The following is a 23124-nucleotide window of genomic DNA, read 5'->3' as shown; positions in this document are numbered from 1 at the left end:
CATACATTGAGAGTGCATGTGTGAGTTCACACAGGAAATATTTCCACTCTCTGACCCACAGCAACCCTTCCATCAAGGCTCATTACTCTTTTCTTCATTTCTGGATGAGTTATGTAATAAATAGGAAAATTCTGTTCCAGTTTTTATTAGCCATTATATGGGGAATCAAATAATTAAGGAGTCATACTTTTTAATAAGGTGGAATATTCTCAATATAGTCAATTCTCACAATTGTCCACATGTGGATCGTTTTAAATTATAACTCCTACGTCAGTTTTCCCTAAAGCTGTGTGCTTCCTAGCAGTGCATATCCCCAGGACAGTAATTATCGGTGCTGTGGAAGTAGGGGCTGCACTTCATGTAACATAAACCAAGTGTTATTAAGATGGTAAATCTTCTCCAAAGATGAACACCACACTCCAAAACTGAAAATAAATTATGTTGTCACTATCCGACCACTTTTTTCCCAACTCTCTACTCTTGCATGGATAATTAAAAACTAACAACCACTAAAACAAGTTTAAGAGCTTCCAACTCCTTCACTTTCAATAACTCTATGTGGCTTTTAGATAGTGGGAATTTCATGCTAAAATTCAGGGTGTGGAAATTCATTTCTCTTCATATTATTGAGCTGTTTTCTGCTTTCCCATAGAGAGTTCTTTAAGCTCTCAGAAATGTCTCCTAAAGTGAAAATATATTTCATCAAATAATTAAAGTCATAAACATAAGATTAATTTATAGATAATCGAGTTCCACAAACCTTCACTCTAATACGAAATGAGATTCAAGCATGGAAAAAGATTTTTAGAAACTAAAATTCCAAGCTCATACAGATTAGAAACTGTCACCCACTCCATTTGAGCTCAAGATCAACATTCTTAATCACTGTTGTTAGCTAGAATGTAGTAGTTCTCCCTGAGCCACAGGAATGAAGTGTAGCAGACACACAGTCCCCCTGCACAGGACACTGACCCTGACCAGAGTTAGGGAGCAACAGGGTTCAGCAAGCAGACTACACACAGGCAAAGACCACCAGCCCAGAGAGAGCTGCCCTCACAAGGCAGCTCTCGCAGCTGCATTTGTCTCTAAGCAAAGCAAAGCACTGTCTGAGTAGAGCAAGGGTGTGCAGTGGATCAAAGGAGGCAGAGGTCCCGTTTCAGGGAAGCCAGGGCTGCCAGGCTGTGTGCGGAAGGTTCCTAGAGAGCAGTGGCCCAGGATCCCATAGAAGAAACTGAAAGTATGAGGTATCCATGCATATGGTAAGACCACTCAAGGCAGACAACATGGCAATGCTTAGAGCCTGAAACCAAAACAGAGATACTGGAGGGAGAGCCTTTCTGGGGAGGAGCTGTGCTCCTGTCCTACCATGGTAGGAAGATTTTTAGTATCTCCTTTGAACATCTGCATCCCTAAAAGACGCACAAGAGCTGTAAGGAGGAAGCACCTTGAACCAGAGAGCATCTACATAGCTGTGCTGGAGGAAAACCTGTAACCAATGATTACAGGAGCCACGCAAGAGACAGTGTTTGTAGGCCAAGTCTGCCTAATGCCTTGGGCTTTCAGCAGATCATTACTCAAGGAAGAATAGTATCAAATCTATACACAGTCATGTCAGAAATTGAGCTGCCTGCTAAAACAACAACATACACTCATCCACAGAATATTACAAAATCCACAGTATACAGCAGATTGTCAAATGCAGGTTTCATCTCCAAAGGAAAAAGAAAGAAAACATACATTGCACAAAGTTCAAAGGCAGCTTTTATAAACACTGACTTGATGAAAATAGGATATCGATGCATGGATAAAGAAATATTAGCAGAAAAAATGAAGTACATAAAAGAAGCAAGTGAAAAATTTTAAAAATAAAGTTATGTGGGGTAAGAAATGAAAGTTTCTCAAATGAACTTCATATGGGATTTGGTATAGCAAAGAGAGTGAACATGAAAACAGAGCAACAGAAATTAATATGTGAGCAGGACAAGAAAAGACTCTTTGTTAGGCAGTATAAGCAAGTAGCCCCCAGAATGAGAAAAGAGTGAGTCTGGAAGAAAATATTTATATAAAAATCATGTCCAAAATAGTGCCACATTGATTGCAAACCACTTCCACAGATTCTGAGAACTTCACATAAAAACAAACAAAAACCCAGTTAGTATGATTGTTAAGAAAATGACCTCTGCGCAGTTTGTGGTGAAATTATCTCAAACCAAGTAAAGGGAAAATTTTTAACAGCGGCCAGAGAAAAAAGATACATGACTTACACAGGGAGAAGATAAGAATATTTACTAAATGATTATTGGATGTACAGAGGCCCAAAAACAATGTAATGTTATCTTCAAAGATTAAAAACGAATAAAAGACCACCCCAACCCCACTCTATATGCAGGAAAAATGTCCCTCAAAAATTGATGAAATAAGGGTATGTCCAGATTAGAGAATTTGTAGCAAAACTGCAACAAGCCAAATGTTAATGAATATCACAAAGGTGGGAAGAAAGTTAACAAAAAGGATGCCAGATCCACACTGAGCGGGGAGAACGATAAAAATTATACAAGGAGGCAGACATAAAATATAGTCTCTCATTCCATAAATTATTTCAAAGACTCCTATTGAACGCCAAAGCTATTAACACTTAAGCTGAAGTGTAAAAGGTGAAGGACACACTCACACAAGGGACACGAAGTGCAGACCACCCTGGAGGTTTGCACAATCAAGTGCAAAGTGTGGATTGTGAGACTCAGTTATAGAAAAGATGGGAAAGGGTGTGGTGTTGAGTATGAGAGTCAGACACAAGGCATGAAGCACAAGGGAGTGCACTGATAATTAATAGATTGAACTACATAATTTAATCACAAGGCAATCAGGTGCTGGGCTTGGTGGCACATGCCAGTAATTCCAGCACTTGGAAGGCTGAGGCAGGAGGATCACTGTGAGTTCAAGGCCATCCTGAACTACATGGCAAAACCCTGATGAAAGGAGAAAGGGAGAGGGGGAGGAAGGAAGGGTGGTTGTCTCAGAAACCAACAGAATAAATGAAATGGAACATTAAAGAATTATTTGATTCACAAAAAATAAAGCAAGAAAGTCTCACAGAGAAGCATAAACAAAATGAATAAGCAAAAAATCAAGAACAAGATGGTCACATTAACCTGAGACAGATCAATAAATATGTTAAATCTAAACGAGTCAACTATTTCATTTTAAAGAAACTTATTCTCAGGTTGCAATGCAATACTTCAGTTTTGGGTCTAAAAGATGAGCATCTTAAATATACAGCACCTAGTTTGACAATGAAGGACAGTGAAGGGTCCACTGTGCCAACAGAAAGCTCTTGTGACCACTTCAACATGCAACAAGATGAACTTCGAGACAAAGAGTATTACAAGAGGTACAGATGATGCTGCATAATGATACCGCAGTCAGCAGGAAGATAGAGCGACTCTAAAGATCGGTGTCTTTTCTACTGCATTTACGCCTGTAAGTTTTATCAGACTTCATCAAGCAAAATCTGATGGCACTGAGATGCTTTCACTTCCCTCTTAGAAGTTCACAGAATAATGATGATCAATAAGGATGCAGAAGACCTGAAGCACACTATCAGCTAACTTCACCTAATTGACATTTGCCGAAGAAAGCATCAAGAAACTTCAGAGTAGATCTTCACTCGAGGTGTGCACAGAAGATGCCTCAAAACAGGCACAGCTGAATCATCAAAAAGTTTCAATTACTTTTAAAAGATTAAGACCTTCAGCGTGTGTTCTCTGAAATATTTCAGTCTTTCGAAGTCATATTCTACCAGCACCAGAGACATGAACTGGATAATAATTAGATATATATAAAATCTACCAAAATGTGTAGGAATTAAATGAAACATTTCAAAAGAATCGTGGGGCAAATAGCAAATCCCAAAAGAATATTTCAACCTGAATGATAGTGGAAAATCTGCATCAAAATTTGTGGAATTCAGCTAACATGGTTATGCATTTAACAGTTAAATTAGAGAAATTTATGACCCTAGAAATTGTGCTAGAAAAGGCAAAATGCTTTAGGTCAATGCTGTAAGCATCCCACTTAGGAAACTAGAACATGAAAAGCAAATTAAATCCAAAAACAGGAAATAAAAAGAACTAAGATCAGAAATCCATGAAAATGCAAAGAGATGAACAAAAGAAAATTTACAGAGTCAAAAATAAGTCATTTGAGATCATAAATAAAATTGATTAATTCATGGCAAGAATGGTCAAAGGAAAAAGAAACCAAGAATTGTCTAGAGCAGGGCTGGGGATTCAGCTCCATGGAACCGCGCCTGCCTCACGAGCACAATGTCCCGAGTTTGATCCCCAGTACCACAAAAAAAAAAAATTATCCAGAGAAAAAGCTAAAGTAGCTTATCCCAACAGGGCCTACAAGTATTGGAGCGATACTATGAAAGCATAATTAACCTTCTTCTAGCATATTTAGCAAATTAAATGAAAATCTTAAAATTACTTAAAAATCGAAACTTGGCTAAACTCTCAAAAAAGAAAATCTTAAAAACACTTCTCTGAACCTCTCTAGTGTATTCTTTGTATCCTCCCGAATTTTAGAACTTTGTCAATAATTTATATATTTAATAAATAAGGAAGGGATAACAAAGGCAAAATGGAACATATGCAGGAATAAATAAGCCTAAATAACAGCCACACACAGGGGGTTGGAAAAAGGAACATAGATTTATAAAGCAAGGCATTCAAAGGCCAAAAGTAAAAAAGAATAACAAATAAGAAATTGTACTTTACTCCAATAAGGAGGGTTTGTTTTCTCCACGAGGATATAGTTTAACATTTAAAATTACTTCATGGGTACCCTGGGATTGAACTATCTTATAAATGTACTACACGTCACAGGAGCCAGTTTTCCTGTTACTAGGGAATGAAGTTAGACCTAAGGAACCGGGAGCTGGGATGGATCCCACTTCATAGCCCGGAATCCCGAGCAGAAGTTTAACGGATCGTGGATGTCTATATCCCTACCTACCTCTCTGCCCACCTGCCCAGGAGGGAGCTATCTGCAGTGACAGCCCAGCTCCACTGAGGGCACCTACCACACCTGCCACCCAGTCTTAGCCAACAAAGCATGGAAAAGGGACCAGTGTCACAGGTCCTGAGGAAAAAGCAAACAAAACCAGATGACGTAGCAAGAAACAACCATACTGAGTGCAGTCGCAAGACGCTCAGGCTCCAGTGTTGTTTGGGATGCAGAGCTGGACATAGCATGAACACATTGCCGATGGAGGCAGAATATGGACCAGTGACTTCGGAACGGTCACATACGTGCTCAATACATGGCACAAACCCTCCAGCCCAGACCAAGTGAAAACATATTATCTGCCAAAGACTTGTGCATAAAGCTTTATAGCAGTTTGATTCGTAATAGCTGCACTAAACACAGTCCAAATGTGCAACATGAGAATAGATAATTACATTATGGTGTATTTGTACTATAGCACAACACTCAGGCAAAAAAAAGAAATACCTACTACTATACACAACAATATAAATGAATATCAGGGCACTGAGTGAAAGACATTAGACACAAAGGAGTACACGCTATGTCAGATTCCATTTATCTCAAATTCTAGATCCTGTAACCTAGGCAAAACTATTTGCTAGCGGTAGAAATCAGATCACTGTCCTCATGAGGAATGCTTTGAGCGTGAGTGATTTGAAGTCAGCTCTGTCCTATTGGGTTGATGGGCATGTGGTTACACACATTTGTGAAAGGTCACCACCTTGTACATTTAGCAGTGTTTACCTTGCACTGAATATAAGTATTCCTGAATAATGTTGATTTTAAAAAGAACAGAGGAGTTTAATGTAAAGGAATATCAAGACAGAGTAGCAAGATTTATTAACAGAAATATTATTATTAACAAGAATGCCAAATATCATAACACCTTGAAGCAAGTGTTGAAAGAGTAAAAGAAGCCGGGGATTTAGCTCAGTGGTTCAGTGGCCTGCCTTGCAAGCACAAGGACCTGAGTTCAATCCCCGGTACCAAAAAGAAGAAAGAAAAAAAGAAAAAGAAACAAGTAATTAGAGAAATCATTTCAGACTGAGGGGCCAGAGGTAGATGAGCTCAAGGCTAATATTTTAAGGTTAGACTGAGATCTCATTGTCCCTTTAAAATCACAAAGTAGGCAGCACAAAAAAGAAAGCTGAGGATAAATATTATTGCAAAACCTAAGAAAATATGGTTTGTATGTTTGTTTGTTTGTCTTCTAGATAAACTCACCATTGTGCACCACCCAAGTGGTAAGTGTTGGCATTAATTAAAGTATTTAAGACTAAAACAAAGCACTTAAAGCAATTTCAATTCATCTGAATCCAATAATATTGGATAAATCAGTGTAAAAATTCACCCTGACTTGATATTTATGTGCAAAACCACCTGACATCCAAAATAAAGGCAAAGCAACTCTAGACTACCAATGCTGGAGGTCTTGTAACAGAATGAAAGAAGCAAGAGTGTTGGCTCTGACTGGCCTGATTGTTTACAGCCTCCTCCATGTGACCTTTGCACGTCCCATATGCTCTGCAAGCTGCAGCTTTCTTGTCAGTAAGATGTAAGAATGGTGCATGGGGCCAAGAATTTTGCATGGGGCCGGGCATGGTGGTGAATACCTGTAATCCCAGAACTTGGGAGGCTGAGACAGGAGGATCGCTGTGAGTTAGAGACCAGTCTGGACTACATAGGGAGTTCCAGGTCAGTCTCAACTACATAGTGAGACCCTGTCTCAAGAAACCAAAAAAAAAAAAAAAAAAAGGAGGGCTAGGGATTTAGCTCAGTGGTTCGGTGGCCTGCCTTGCAAGGGCAAGTACCCAAGTTCAATCCCCGGCACCAAAAAAAGAGAATTGTGCATGGGAATTTGCCATGGAAAATGACACGATTTATGGAAATGGAAGCTAGTGGTTGATAATTTAGAATTTAGAGACTGTGGAAACGGGAAGGGGTTTAGGGAAGGGGGAAGACAGAAGGGAGAGGAGGGAAAGGAAGTAAAAAGAACTGAGATACAATGTGTATATGCACCAGATCCCCCACGAGGAATGTGTTTATTCTGTTTCTCAAACGTGTACCAAAAAAAAGAGGGAAGAAAAGTAGAAGAGCGAATGAAATGCAGATGAGGCTCGGAGCAGTTCACGCGAACGCCGTGAGGGTGGGATGTGTGTCAAATGCTGGGAGGGCAGCAAGAGCTGGAGGCCGGCTGGGGAGCCTGGGAAAACCCGGAAGCTGCGTGGACCACAGCCTGGGCCTGGGGCGGAGAAGCAAGAGAACCAAATGTGCAACTGGGGTGGAAAAGGGAAAGCCCGGCGTGAAGGCGGTGGAAGGGGAGGGAGGACGCGTTCAGAGAAGAAGGTGCTTTGCAACTGGCCAAGCCTGGTGAACGTCAGGGGGCAGGGAGAGAAGGAGGAGAGGAATAATCAAGTGAGAGTCTTACTCCGAGGGGTCCAGAAGATCAATTCTACCCGCAGTGGCTCCTCAGTACCCTACCCAAGTCAATCCACAAGAGTGGGAGAAATTAGGAATGTACTTGCCAAAGGTATGTTTCCAGTGCTCTTTTGATGTTTCATCATTTTTCTGTTTAGTCTTTGTACTCACCATTTTTGAAAGTGATAATGAAATGATTCATGAATATGTGGGAGACTGAAGCGATAGTAACAGAGTCTGTATTCATAGGTACCGCTGCCCGCAACGAAAACATGTTACATAACACCCCCTTTAGCAATAAGGTAAGGCGTGTTTATGTTAATGCCTATGAAATTCAAAGAAAGAATTTCTCTGTTGAGAAAGAAAATGGGACTCCTGTACCCTATCTGTCCTTTAGAATAAATGTGAACCCAGTAGGTTATGAACATTCATGTGAAAAATTCATGAGCATCCATCTAAGGAAATTAAGCAAATTAGCAAGACCCTGTCCAAAATTTTTTTTAAATACAAAAACTTTATTTCCATTTTTTTCATTTTCTCATATTTTTTTCTTTTCCCTCGTTTCCTTTCCCCTACCCTTCCCACTTCCCCTACACCTTTAGCCCTTTTCTTCCTATTACACATTGTCAATTATACCATTAGGATCTTATTTGCAATTATAGCTTTTCACACCGGAGAAACTATTTGGTATTTACCTATGTGTGATTTATTCATTTCACTTAAGTGTATAACCTCAATATGCATCCATTTTCCTATGAATGACTCTAGTTTCTCATTCTTTATGGAGGGGGTGAAGGGAGGGCAGGGGTATGGGGAAAACATGAGAAGACCTGTCATGTAAAGGTACAAGAGCCCAACGATGAATGTAACTGTACTGTATATCTAAAATGTACCAATAAACTCAATGAGAAAACAAATACAGAAAGAGCATGTAGCTCACTGCAGAGGCCCTAGCTTCAATCCAAGCCCCAGTAAAATAAAATAAAATACAGTTATTGGAGGGGCATAGAAGAGAGACAGAGCTTAAAAGAAAAACCATCAAGGTCAAAGTGTGGCTGAATCCAACATGTACCAAAAAATAATAAATCCTAGAGGAATTATGAGTACATGTGCTTTAATAATAGAAATATGATGAGTCTTTCTGAACTAAAATATATAGTTCTTAAAGTCTAGTTATAGAAAAAATGTAGTCCCAAAATAGTATTGATACAAAAATGCTTTACTGCATATCATAGATTTAACTAAAAGGAAATTGCTAACTAAAAGTTAAAATAAAATAAACCAAAGAGAATAGCAATTTAAAACTCAGACCAGTTCAAACAGTACCAATAATGTCCCAATCACAAGTTTTCTTTCATAAAAATCATGTTATTCCAAATACTTGCATATGTGATATAGAAAATTTGCACTGTTATCCAGCATCCTATTCTTGCTAAAATCTAGAATTAATATCTTTGGTAAGCTCCAGAAAGAAACATTTTTTTAGTTTTCCAACATTTTAGGATTGTTTTAATCCTTCTTAGTTTCAGATAAGCAACAATGATTTTGTCGTGTTTCTTTGTTCGGCCTTAAAATGAAGGCAGTGCTACCTCTGAGTCTTTTTTATTATTATTATTATTTTGTAGCTTCCTGCTCCACTCCAAGTTGAAAAAGAATTTGGTTTCTGTTGCAGGAAAGATCATTAAAGAAGGTAAAATGCTCACCATATATATATTAGAAAAACTAAAGGAGATTTATTAGGGACTTGAATCATTTATCTGGGAAATAGCAGGCTCTAAATATTTTATTGTCTTCTCCTGAAAGGATAAACATGTGTATTTTTCAAGCTAAAAGTGATTATTCCTTAGCAAGATTTATGTAGAGGGGGTGATTTTGTGCTGCATAATAAATTTCGGTTGATGAGTCCTTATTCACAAGTACGTTTCCTGCTATATCATCCCCAGGTAATAGAATGAAACTCCAGACTGCAGGCCCTGTGCTGTCTGGGAGAAGATAGCTGGCGTTTGGATTTTCTTCTCCCTCCAGGGCAACTCTGTACTGTGAATTCTTGGGAGCGGAAGCACGCCTGGGATTCGGGAACCTGGAATCACCGGGGCGTGTTCTCCGTGCCTTCTCACACGCTTCCATCTGGGCAGAAAGAGCGCATCATTGACCAACGGTGTTCTGGGAAAATGCTTGGGCTTTGCAATGACTTTGCTGCCTAAGAAATGAGTTCTTACTTTGCGAATTAAAGAAAAGTAAGAGGAGAGAAGGTAGATGCTGTACAGCAAGGTGACAGGACCCCTCGAGGGGCCAGCCGTCACTTTGCAGTCACCTTGACAGTACAGACTGCCCTGCCTACACGTTTGCCTTTGAACCGCAGGTCTGCTGCCTGTATTTCTTACAACCAAATCTCATACTACTTTTGTTATATCGTGTTTTCCAGAAGCCTTCCTGTATTTAGTGCCTCTCTGCGTGTAACCCTCAAAAACCTTATATTTAAATTTTTTTCAGCACTTCAATTTAATATGCATTTCCATAACCTATATTTTTCATTAAAAAGCTCTAAAATGTCATCTACTTATTTCTTCGAAACAATTTACTAGCTTAAAATAGAATGCAGCGTTATCACATTACTATTTCCATGCACAAATATTGTAAATAAATGGAGAGTTTAAAGCTGTGTGTTTTTTCAAAACAAATCAATGGGAATCAACCAAAATTTTTTCTGCCCATTTGTTTAAAGGAAGTCTACCAGTTTTTTAATAAGCTTGATTACATTCATTAGATTAGGCCTAGAGAGAAGAAGAAACACAAACAACATTTTTCCTCATTTCCAAACAGTGACAACAGTATCTATTTAAAGTCATTCTGCAAAGTACTCATCCTAGCTTTCTGATACCTATTAGCATTCGCCAATAAGCTCAATTTTTAAAATTAATACAGTAGCTTCATCAGCCCCTAATAGAAGGTACTTTTGATTGTGACTTCTGGAAATCAAACCCGTAGCTTCACATCCAAGATTTCAAGAAAATGCACGGCCTCCCCTGCACTGTGGCCTATGCCTATGGACTGCCCCATCCAGGCAGTTAGAAAAGCTGATAGGAGAGCTGAGACCTCTTCTGCACTTTCCCAGATACATAAAATTCAAATAAACACATCATGTCTAAAAGAAGAGCTTGCATGCAGATCTGGAACCGATGCCTAGAGTTCACTGTTCATTGGCTTTCTTCTTATTAAAAATATGAAATCCGATGGCAGGTAAAATGTCAAGCTTTCTGATCATAACACAATTCATTCGCTTCTTCCCTGAGACATAATCGGGGTGGAAGTGGGAGATAAGGTCTGAATTATGAGGACCAAGTTTCCAGGTCATGGTGGGCTCCAAACCCCTTACCCAGAAGAGAGTAAATATAAAAGTTCCTTTGTGAAAAATTCCATTCTATGTAATAGTTGCCATTCTATGTGGCAGTTTCTCTGTGCTTTGACGATTGCAGTTCCTCTTTTAGGGCATCTCCACCCCTCCCAGCACCCCATGATAATTTTGCAAAAGTAAGCATTAGATCATATCCAAATGTGCCCTCCCGATGCCCCTTGATGATAAGGGAAAACTAAAAATAGCAACAGAAAAATCCTGTATAAACTTGGTTCAAAGTTGGATCTGGGCTCTCGGTCTGAAGCCGCTGTGACGGTGGCACCTGAGAGTCCAGGCTCGGGCTTGCAATAAACTCCTCTTGTAATTGCATCGGACCTGACTCCTTGGTGGTCTTTGGGGACTTCGTGACTTGGGCACAACAGATGTCATTGAGAAACCAGGTTATGCTCGAGAGACATAACCATCGAGGGACACCCCATCACCTGAATGAGGATACAGCAGGGGATAAAAGGATAATATACAAAGAACAAGGAATAAAGAAATGAGACCAGCTGGTGGCTTTTTACTTGGAGGTCTGATCATAGCTCTCTTATGCCAAGATCCCTGATCTTAGCTCTTTCACAGCTGAGATAATGATCCTCCTCCACGTTGTCAGCATTTGTTGTTTACACAACATAGCAGGGTGGTAAAGGCAGATGTAAAGAATAACACATTTAATGCACTATTGAGCCAGGCTTGGAAAGGGGAGGAACAATGCCTTCTTCTGAAGGACAGGTCACAGTTAACAAGCCACCCGTGTTACGTTGTAGGTCGTAGCTAACAAGCCACCCGTGTTTCCTATGGCTAACGTTTGATCTGGGAGAGTGGCTGAACAGAGTCATAATTCCTCAGCCTTAGTGTTTTCTTGCCATCAGAGGATCACAATCTCATCCATCATTGAGATCTCCACTGTGGCCATGGGCATAGGGATGTCTATCTCTACACACCAGCCGAAGGCTTCTTTAGCAAGTCACACGTAGACCTTGGAATGACTCATAATTTTAATCGGTAGCAGAATTGTAAGCCGATTCAGCATCTAAACACTTCTCAGTGCAGCTTCAAGCTGATGTTCTTCCTTCAGGCTCTAACATAGAAAAAATTTAAAACCGGGACTTCTAAATAGGGCCCGGTGAACCAGACAAACATATCCTAAAGCCAAGCCCAAAGTCCTCTAACTCTTCACACTCTGGTCCTTGAACTCTTGCTACATTGTCATCATAAAGAAACACAAAATGGAGGATCATAAAACAACCAAGGCCACCCCTAAGCTGCCTCTGCCTGTCCTCCTGTCCTTGACTCACTCGGGTTTGCCAGGGTGAGGACAGTCCCCAGAAAAGGACAGCAATGGGAGTCAGGAGCCCCCACAATTTGTGCTGCATGGGAGGAAGAAATGGAAAAATAAAGAGCACCAGGAGCAAGAAGGAAATAGCAAATGCAGGAATGATCCCAACTGAAGATGCTCGTGAGGACGCACTACCTTTTCAACTCAGTCCACAGACAAAGGCCACGTAGCCTGCGGTCCACCAAGCCCACTCATTCAGCTCACACTTCTCCTCCTCGTCCAGGAAGACATCAGGGAACAGAGTGCTGAGGTGTAAAACAACACCTTCTCCTTGGAGATCTGCAGTGTTTGTGGATGATCCCCAGCCACTGCCAGAAAGGTGGAGGGAGGCCCTGGGCTAAGCCTGGAGCCCTGAGGAGCTGCAAGCCATCGCTTCCTCGTTCCCATTAGCACCCTTCAGACTAATCCTCCACCATCACTCCTAGGCCCTCCCCTTGGTCAGGTTCCTAATTTATCAGCTGAGAATTAATTTCTAGAGGAATTAGAAATGGTATCCAGTGCTATCAAAAGAGCTTTATTTTTTATATGAGCTCATTTTCTATTGAGTTTTAACCAATAGCAAGGAGGTAGCACTGAGGCCAGTGGCTTCTTACCTGGGGCCATTGTCCCTCTGCCCCAGATGTCTCACAGTCCTGGACACTGTGGGTCAGGATGAGTGAGTGGTGAGCACATCATCCCAGGTTGGCATGTGCAGCCCAGGATGCAGCACAAAGGACCGTGTCCCCTGTCCTCAAGGGCAGTGCCAAAAAGGAGAAACCCCAACCCAGACAGCAGAGTAAAATGGGTCTCACACTTAAGGTAGTGAGGATAAAAAGTTACTTTGTAAATGACTGTTGAGAGTAGAAACCCCTATGATAGAGTAAATGATGTCTTTCTTTTGACTTCCCTATGGCTAAAGCTTAAATGCGTCCTTAAATATTCAAAAAATGGCTGAGTCATACATTTTCATAGATCAGTATCAGCGAATTCTATCAGTGGGGCTGCTAATGTTAGGAACATGAGGCTGTTCTCAGTATAACTGACCTCGTAACTCGAGTCATTATTACATCCTAATGTGCACTACTTGCTCATCTCATAATACTCAGGAAATCTGAGTCTCCCAACTGGGCCTCACCAGAGCTCACACTTCCTATTGCTGGTTTATGTGGAGATACTTGGGAGCCAGTGCTGCACAGTGAGCCTGACCAAGATTCCAACCGATTGGTACCAAGCCCAGAGCTGTGACGTCCCACCTCAGCCCTCTCCGTGACTGTCCCTGCCTCATTCTGTGGGACCGGCCCCTTCGAGGCAAAGCTGCCACATTGAAGACAGCAGAAGGCACAAATCCCTATGTGACAGGCTCAAAAGATACTCAGCGATGCCTCACCTCATCAGTAATCTCATCCTGAAAACACAGACGATGGTGCTTCTGTGTGTGCTAAGCGCAGGGTGACACCACACTCAAGAGTGTTGGCCTTGATGTCATTCCGACCTCATTTGAACTTTTGCTTGGCTGTGGCCTGGCTGTGTGAACAGATCAGTTGCTCTGTCCCAGAGTCCGGCTTCGTTGTTGACAAAACAGGGGTAGTGACACTGTTGTTGTCAAACAGAATTAAATGTGGTGAGATCACTTAATTAACTGACTGCCCAAAGGGGATAACTGCATTAGTAAAAGAGAGAAATGTCGGTGACTGAAATGGGACACTGGGGATAATCCAGCACTGCCTCAGACATAAGCTAGAATCACAGTCACTTCCCCTAAATGAGGATAAGTTCATGGAACATTTTCACTCAGCGTAAATGGACAATGAGGATAGTTTGCAAAAAAAAAAAATAATAATAATAATAATTAACTTAGAAATACAAGCACTGCGTGATCCTTTGGGTAGGCTTGTTATGTGACTATCTCTTGCACACAAGTGACTCATCTGTATCACTGTGAAAAAACAAAAGCAATCATTATAAGAATGAATGACCTAGATCAACCATAAGTATCGAACACCACCAGGGGGACAATACAGCAGTGGTACAGTGACACAATAGCTCTTCTGAAGTTACAGTTTTCTCAAGAAACTGGGTGGAGGTGAGCCAAAGGAGGCGTCAGCGATCAAGTGAGACTGGAAAGGTTTGCAAAGTGCACTTTATTTCATTTTGGAATAGCATGCTATATATAAATCAAAGTACTAAATACTAACCCTACGACAAAGAAATCTGCACGTCTGTGAGGTACCGGCTTACACTTTGTGTGTATGTAACCCGGGCTCCGTTTCCGTGCATGAGGAAAGGAGTCTGGTGGACAGAGGCCCAGGCTGTGTGCTGAGAAGCCCAAAGCAGGGTCAGTGGGGATGCGCAGTGACCAAGGCCTTGAGCCTGCCCCCGGGCAGCTCTGGGTGAGAGCGCTCGTGACGTGCACGATCCATGCTTAGTTTTCAAGACAGCTTAGCGTGAAGTGGAAGACTGAGGTCTGAATTCTGAAAATAATAACGTTAGGCACACTGGGAATAAAGTTAAACTGACAGCTATCACTTGTCTTGGACCAAATGAATCAGTAAACGTGTTCTGGAGGCAACACTGATTTCTGCAGGCCGATTCCTTTCATTATGTCCTCAACTCCACTTTCGGCTTGGTCGACCCAGGGTGGCTGTGAGGCAGCCCGAGGAGCGGCACGCTCGGCTCTAGGGAGCACTGGGTCGGGCTCTGTGCTGGGAGTCGGGAAGGGGCCCTCGGGACAGGCAGCCCCCAGCGAGTCAGCCTACAACTGCTGACAGGTTGGGTCTACCCATCCTCAAGGAAAGGGGCAACGTCACATCAACTAGGACAAATTGCCACAATTTGATCAAAAGACAAAGGGTCCAAGGCGTGCATGTGAATGCAGCTCAGGTGACGATGGCATTGCAGCGACACAAGGAGCCCTGAGCTGCTGGCAAGAGGCTGGCATTTGTCACAGTGCAAAGCGAGGTGTTGCACGACTTCCACATGGACAGTGGCTCCCCGTTCTGCATCCGCCATCCTGGGGGCTCCAGCAGGTGACCTGCCGAGACAGGAGAGCCTTGTGTGACCCCCTCCTGCCTCTCCACGCTGGGCACCCTCAGCTGCGGTGCTTGACAGCGGTACTCACCCAGCCTCCCACTTGGATTTCGGTCTCCGGCAGTCAATCCTCATTATTTTTTCCTCTTTCTGCTTTCCTTTCCCCTACCTCTCCCACTTCCCCTACACCTTAGTACCTTTCTTTCCTATTTCACATTATCACTTATTTATTTTAATCCAATAAATGGAAACAAAGAGAGGGGGTGAAGGGAGGGCAGGAGAATGGGGAAAAAATAAGAACCAAGATACATCCCTCAAAGGGACAAGTTCCCAATGAAGAATGTAACTGTACTTTATACCTAAAATGTATTAATAAAAGAATTTAAGAGAAAGAAAAAGAGGAGGATCTGGGGTCTGAATTTCTTCTTCAAGGTCACCTCCCCATTTGCCTAACTTCCTTCCTCTTCCTACCTCCTAGGGGGCTCCTACCACCTCCCAATATGCTGGAGGTAATGCCTTCAATATATGGGCCTTTGGGAGCATTTCAAACCCCAGCCATGGCACTAAACGAACAAAAGCAAAGCAGACACCGTCATTTTGTTGCCCATGTCATAAAATATTGTACAAGGACTCTTAATGAAGAGCAGGGTCGTGCCAGTGCTGGAAGCCTCTGAGCAGCATGAGTTGTCTGCTTCCTCAAGCTTCGCCCACACCATCATGTCCTGAAATACAAGCTACTTCTTCAGACAAAAGCCAAGGTTCATGAAGGTTCTACTGAAGTGCCAGCTTCGGAGACAGGAATGAAAGAATCAGAAATCTTCTTTGCAAGTTGGAAGAAAGCTCATTTGGGAAAAAATTCTTGAAGACTAAAAAATGATGAGAGCAGCACAACTGGTCCTCGAAAATATAAAAATATGAGAAGAATATCTAGAATACCCTATAGGATATGTAAAGAATACTATAAAGAGAGTATTTTTTGTCTAGAGCCATTGGCACTGAGGGCATCATTGATACCAGTTGTGAACACCTCTATTTACAATGGCACGTCAAACGCATCAACAGAAACTCGGGGTCTCTGTGTCACCGCAGGGGCTTCCCAGGCACACCCATCCTCATCCCTGCTCAGCACAATGCACAGAACAGCTGCCCCACAGCACCAGAGAGTACCGTGGATGCTCGCTGAGAATACTCAAGCCATTCTGTTAGCCCAGGAGCCTGATTCAGATCTCAGCTCCAATTCTTACCAAGCTCGTGACCTGGGCAAGTTGACTGACTGTGTTCCCATCTCTGATCTGCAAATATTCATAGCACCTTCTTCACCACCTGTCATGTGATTCCGCTGGATGAGAAGGATGGTCAGTAAAAGCTACTCAACACCTTAATGAGTTGGATGTCAGTACTCTGTGCAGGGCAGCACACTGGTACGTACGGATGCAGGAGTTAAGCAGAAAGACAAAGCAGAAACAGGTCCTTTCCCCTATGTGGATATCGAAAACATGAGGCTACATGATGAATGCAGAATCACTGCAGCACTCACAGTCATGAAGAGTACCTGGGGCTGTGAGAGGCAGGGGAGCTGGGGCTGACCAAGTTAGGAAGTCAGGACAAGGGCTGACTGAAGAGAGAGACACTGAGGCTGAGGCAGGAAGATCACAAGTTTGAGCCCAGCCTGGGCAACCTAGCAAGATTCAGTCTCATAATACAAAATGAAAATGTCTAGGAATGTAGCTCCTTGCAAAGGCCCTGAGTTCAACCCCCAGTACTTCAAAAAGCAAAAAACAGAAATAATGAGATGTGACAAGTGGGTGGGAAGAGGGAGTGAGGGGTGAGGGCACAGCGGGAAAGAAGAGCAGGCGCAAGGCCTCCTGGCCGAAGGAATAGTGAGATTCCAGAACCTGGATGATGCCGGCATAGCTGGCTCACAGAGAGCAGGGGGAGGGAGATGGGGATCCGGGCAGGCCGCGCGGCATTCCAGAAATCACAAGTGAGTTTTAAGCAAGGAAGGTGTCATAGTGGCAGCTTAAAATGCACTGGGGAGGGCAGGGTGGAGAGGGAGCAGCGAGCTAGACCAGAATCCCCTGTCCACCGACAGAACTCGTGTCTGCTCCTAGCTTTTAAACTACGCACATCAGTACCCCATGCAGCACAACAAGTGGCCAGGAAGTTGGCAACACAGAGTCAACATGTTTGCCAGTCACAATCTCGACACTGGCCAGCCTGACTATTCATCTGGAAGCTCAGCTGAGAAACAGTCTACTTCCAAACTCCTGCTTTCAGGCAAAAGTCACTCCCTGCAGCTTCAGGACTGAGGGTCCGAGATTTCCCCGCAGGTCTTCAGCCTCCCGAAGATATCACCTATGTGGGTCTCCTCGATGGCTGTGATGTCACCAACCCAGGACAGACCCAGGCCCACAGGGGCTGAAGTGCTTTTCATTATCTCAAAACCAACTTCATTTAAGACTGAAGGCCTTAACTGCATCTTAAAAAACCTTTCACCTTTGCCATGGGTGTCATCTAGATACCTGGCCCAGGTCCCCCAGGGGGAGAAGACACAGGGGCAGGAATCACTGGTGCTGCCTCAGAATTGGGGTGCCACTGCCCCAACCAACACATTTTTTACAACTTGTTGGAAACAAGTTCCAAGCACAAATGGGCCTTTCTGCACAGGTCTTATTTTAGATTATTCCCTTTTCTAAGATCTCCAAATACTCTGTCTTTATGCTGCCAGTCAACTTCCTCAGTTTCTCATGGGACAAGCAAGAAATGTGAACACCTCATGACCAGAGCCATGTAGCCCTCCTGGAGAAGTTCTCAGAGGCCCCACCAGGGCAGCAAGCCGGGCATTTTCTGAGAACTGAAAGATGTGTTTCATTGCTTCAGTTGTGTCCTCCCAAAAGCAATTCAAGTTGCCATCATAACCACCAGTCTCTCAGGACACAACCCTCATTGGAGCAGAGGTTTTTGAGAGGCATTTGATTTAAAATGACCTGATTCAGGAGAGCCCCAATCCACAGAGCAGGTGCTTGTGAGAAGAGGAAATGTGGACAGGACATGTTGAGAGGGAGGGCAGTTTGCAGACAGGTGGATGGCAGCATCCACTCACCAAGCAGAAAAACTTGGAGCCAAGATTGCACACCAAGACCCTCGGAAGAATCCATCTCTACTGGCACCTGGATCACCAATTTCTCTCCTCTAGAACAAGAAAATGAATCCCTGCTGCTTACGCCACCCAGCCAGGGCTGCTACATGATGGTTACAGCAGCCCTGGCAAACAAACACAGCCGATGTGACCAGAGTGTACTGGATGAGAAATAGGAAGCAAGTGTGGAGGGTATGCAAAAGCGATCTCCCACGTAAGGTTGGGGTGTCCTCCTGAGTACACTGAAGAGCCACTTCAGGTTGGGATGTTTTAGGTAGAAAAATCCCTCTGGCTGCAGGATGGAGGAGAGTTGCTAGAGCCAAGAGTGGGGTGAAGCAGGAAACTGAGCACCCTGACACAGAACTCTTACCATGGAGTTTGGAGCAAATCAGCTTTTAATTCCAGCATCTCAGCGAGTGACTCCTGTCAGTCTTGAGAGCCCCAAATAAGAGTTTGTCTCTCTATTTCGACCTCTTTTTACATCAGTGAGGTTTAACTTCATTGGTGTTTTCCTGGGAATCTGGCAAGCTGGATTTACACAGAGCAGAGTAGTGTGGGGAAGAGCAAAAGGTTCCGGAAAGACTCTCTGAGACCATTATGCTTGTTTTGGTAATACTACAGAAATTGTCATTATTACTCGGTGCATTCTACAAAGAGAATGCCCAATTAACCCATAGTTGCCCAATTCCATGAAGAGGGGTGGTTTCCCCTCTCAGGGGAAGCAACAGTCAGTAGGGGTCAGAATGGTCTTCCAGGGACAATGGCAGCTCGGACCAGAGAGGTAATGAGGAAGGGAGGGAGGCAGATTTTAGACTCATTGCAGCAACAGTACGACTTGACGGTGGGTTTCATGTAGGAGTGAAAAAGAATACTTATAAACCTGAAAGTCTTGATTTGTTGACTTGTCTGATGACGGCATTATTTACTGAGTGGAGAAGACCGGAGGATATGTTTGAGGGAGACGCTGTCGGACATTAGCCAAGTCGGTCACTTAGCCACCTGTTTCTTCATCAGTAAAATGGAGTAAAAAGTAAGGCTGCCCCCTTGGTCACTGTGAAGACGGGGTAAGTAAGGCTTGCAAAGCACAGGAAGCTGGGCTAATGCCCAGTAGATGCTGAATTACCAGCCCCATCATCATCATGCCAGCTTCCACCTTAAAATACCACCGATGAGGACAGCTAGCTTCCGTGGCACCCGTGGCTTCCCAGTTGTATTGATAAGACTTCTCTCCGTGCTAAATATGGAGCCTCGATTATATTTAAAGATTAATTTAGGAAATTTGCCCAAAGCCCTTTCATCCATGGGAAGTTATATAGTGCCTGACAAAGTTAAGCTTTAGCCGTTTATGAAGTTGCCCGTGAACACAGAGTGCTTGGAGAAAGGTTTCCTGATTTTTTCTGTTGTTGTTGTTCCTCTTCCAGAAAGCACACCAGACACTAGTGCAGGTCTTGAGATGGACTGTCCTAACCCAGTGTCCACCCCTCCTATAAAGCCCTTCCTAGAAAGGGACTGGAGGTGAGAGCTCCCATTCCTCAGACTTCGGCAGCAGGCAGGGGCCACACAGGACACCTACACCACCAGCAGTCTCAGGCAGACTGAGGAGCACATCCTGCCACTGCAGCAGCAGGGCAGGAGACCCCATTGGCATCCGGTGCCCAGATGCAGGTGTTTGAGGCGGTGATGGCGACACTGGGCACAGCTGCTCCCCGACTCTGTATTTTAAGTACAATAATTCCAACCAACTCCTCTGGATCTCTAAAAGATTTTATAAGCTCTTAATTCTGTGTATCAAACCCTCTTTCTATCAAAATGTCTAGAACAGTTTCGGTTTCCTACATTGATCTGTGACTGATACACTGAGTCACACCAAGATTCTAAATTTAGCTCAGATTTTCATGAATCAGTAGTTTATCTGATAACAGTTGTTTTAACTAAAATCTCTAATCTATTTACCCTCCTACTCAGTTTTCATTCTGGGAACTCTTAGCAAAGAAGCTGTCTTCTTGATATTTGTTAAGTGAATAAACATTTTCAGGTCACCTTCCGGGTTGCCTGATTCATACAATAATAATTTACTCTTCCTGACATGGATTTAATTTTGAAACAAATCTAGCTACATTCATCAAATTATTCATATGTTTATAATTGATTTTAAACCCTTTAGAAGTTGTATAATCAAGCTATAGCTTAATGAGAAATATAAATGTCATCATTACCCTATAGGTAGAGCCAAAATTTAATTTACTGGATATCTAGCCGTAGAATATAGATCCTAGGTAAGCTGCTTCTCAGAGATATTTGGTTAAATCAAATGACTTTCATTAAAACAATTTTTTATCAAATCTAAAAGAACCAAATTAAAAATTCAGGAAGCATTGCATATCTATAACCAAGGCACTGGCATTAAGAATTTATTGATCAGTTCCTGGCCTGTTCCTTTTTAACAGTCCCTTTTTGCAGTACATAGGGACCCCACTCCTCTAGGGAGCAATGCACCTGACACGTCTCCATTCGTTTTTCATCCCCTACCCTCCCACCATCCCTCCCTACTCCTTCCAACTCTTAGGGTCCTTCCCATTTTCCAAACCTTCTTAGTCTGTTCTTGACATAAAAATTCCTATTGTGTAAATGTGACTCTTTCTTTAAATATGTTCAATATACCCTCATTATCAATAACTTCATAATCTGACTTAAACTGCACTTGGAGACCCAGATTGCAGAAAAATAAACTTCAGTGAACTTGGCACCAGCTGAAACATTTATGAGATCTGCAGCTGGATAACTTCCGCACTTCTACAATACCCTGTGTATAGAGCAGCAGAAAACTGGACAGACTGAATCCTGATGGGGGTCGCAGTCAATCTGAGCCACAGTATAATCTGCTCAGAGCAAGTTCCCTTCCCAGACATGAGGCTGAGGCCATGCAGAGAGCCACTCAGTCGGCTACCGGTGATAGACACAGGACTTCATCCACCAGGGTACAGAGGGCCATATGGGAATGTCACAGTCTCCTAATCCACCATATTTACCCCAGAACTCAATGCCACATTTTTCCTAAAGGCACTGACTGTTCTGGGTTTGATGAAGAAACAACAATCAAGCCCTTTCTGAAATGAAACCACTTACCCAATAGCCACTGAGCTCCCAGTACTTGGGAGGCTAAAGCAGGAGTATCTCTGACAGTTTGAGGCCATCCTGAACTACAAATTGAGATCCTGTCAAAGAAGAAGAGGGGGGAGGAAGAGGAAGAGGAAGAGGAAGAAGGAGGAGGAGGAAGAGGAGGAGGAGGAGGAGGAAGTAACTGAGCACTGGATCTGACATCTCCAGGGAAAAAGGCAGAACCTTATTAATAGAACCTTACTAATGTTACCAGAAAACCAGACAGCAACCAACTGACACAATGTCTTTATGTCTTTGTTCTCCACTTGCGATTACAGAAAGGAAGCAATGTCAGAGAGGACGGCATTTTGATCACCCTTCAGAAATATGCTGAATTCTTGCCCTCAAAATGTGTATATTCTTCTTTATACTCAGGGGCCAATCCCCTCTCTCATGCAGATTTAGTGACCAGAGAGAACTCCTGCACCTCAGTTACAGTAGTCCATCACAGGAAGTTTTGCCAGATTTCCTTTCACTCACAAATGTCCCCACCCATAGCAATGCAGTGTGATCTTAGTATGAGACAGACATTGGCATTACATGCTCACATGTTTTTAAAATATTTCCCTTCCCTTAACAGCAGTTCTCAGCACAAGGCACAAATAATGAAACCAGAGTGTTAGTTGATGGATGGGCATGCTATGAATGACTTATACCACAAATATGTTGCATCAAAAGCCACCATCCCAAACCCAGCTCCTGCTGTGGATGGGGGCCTGACCTGCAGGTCAGGTAGGGAGCTCTGCTCCTCAGCTGGGGGTGGCTGGCTATGCTGATCTAGGATGGCTGGGCAGGGGCTTCTCAGCTCGGCCCCACTGTCCACTAACTGTGTGGCCAGCACAGGCTCTGGCAGCTGCAGAGACCAAGAAAGGGGTGACAATCTCACAAGCACAGGCCCAGCCTGTATTGGTGTCACATTCCTACACTGCACTGCCCAGTGTGCAGCACAGGGCTGACCCCTAGTCAATGTGGGAGAGGAGAAAAAGTTTTTGACAAAGACATGGACGCAAGGAAGGGTAAAAAGTCAGGTCCTTGAGTACAATCACGCTGCCACAGCCACTTACTACTGTGAGTTTATCCCACGAAAACACATGCAAAACCATGAAAAAAGGCTGTGTAATGATAATTACAGTGGTAAAAACTAAGATTAAAAATTGAAATAGCACATTGGAGAAAGGTTTGCATCCCTAATATACAGGGATCATATTCAAATTGGTAAGAAAAACATCAACATTCCAATGGTAAATTCCCAAAGGAAAAGAACAAAAATTACATTAAAAGAAATACCTACGGAGCTGGGTGTGGCAGCACATGCCTGTAATCCCACCATTCAGGAGGCTGAGGCAGGAGGATGTCTGTGAGTTCAAGACCAGCCTGGGCTACATAGTGAGTTCCAGGTCAGTCTCAACTACATAGTGAGACCCTGTCTCAAAAAACCGAAAAAGAAAAAGAAAAGAAAAGAAATACCTATGGTGAACAATCCAGGCATGGTGGCGCACACCTGTGCTCCCAGCACTCAGGAGGCTGAAGCTGGAGTATCTCCAAGAGTTCCAGGCCAGCCTGAACTACAAATGGAGAGACCCTGTCAAACGAGGAGGAGGAGGAGGAGGAGGA

General features: G+C 43.1%; 1 protein-coding gene across 2 annotated transcripts in view; it reads left to right on the top strand.

Annotated features, from left to right (window-relative positions):
• Bank1 (B cell scaffold protein with ankyrin repeats 1) overlaps positions 1–10094 on the top strand; it is a 212253-nt gene extending 202159 nt beyond the window's left edge. For both annotated transcript variants that reach the window (XM_033756173.1, XM_033756174.1), the window contains exons 14-17: positions 6267–6296; positions 7720–7772; positions 9096–9160; positions 9414–10094. In XM_033756173.1, the coding sequence (XP_033612064.1) occupies positions 6267–6296; positions 7720–7772; positions 9096–9155 (143 nt within the window). In that variant the 3' untranslated portion in view covers positions 9156–9160; positions 9414–10094. The remainder of the gene's footprint in view (positions 1–6266; positions 6297–7719; positions 7773–9095; positions 9161–9413) is intronic.
• Positions 10095–23124: the final 13030 nt, after the last annotated feature.

The sequence above is a fragment of the Fukomys damarensis genome, unplaced genomic scaffold (assembly GCF_012274545.1).
Source record: "Fukomys damarensis isolate Sample0158 unplaced genomic scaffold, DMR_v1.0_HiC HiC_scaffold_25, whole genome shotgun sequence".
In the NCBI taxonomy this organism is placed as follows: Eukaryota; Metazoa; Chordata; class Mammalia; order Rodentia; family Bathyergidae; genus Fukomys; species Fukomys damarensis.
Note: the sequence above shows the minus strand (reverse complement) of the source record. Positions and strands in the feature narration are given on the sequence as shown.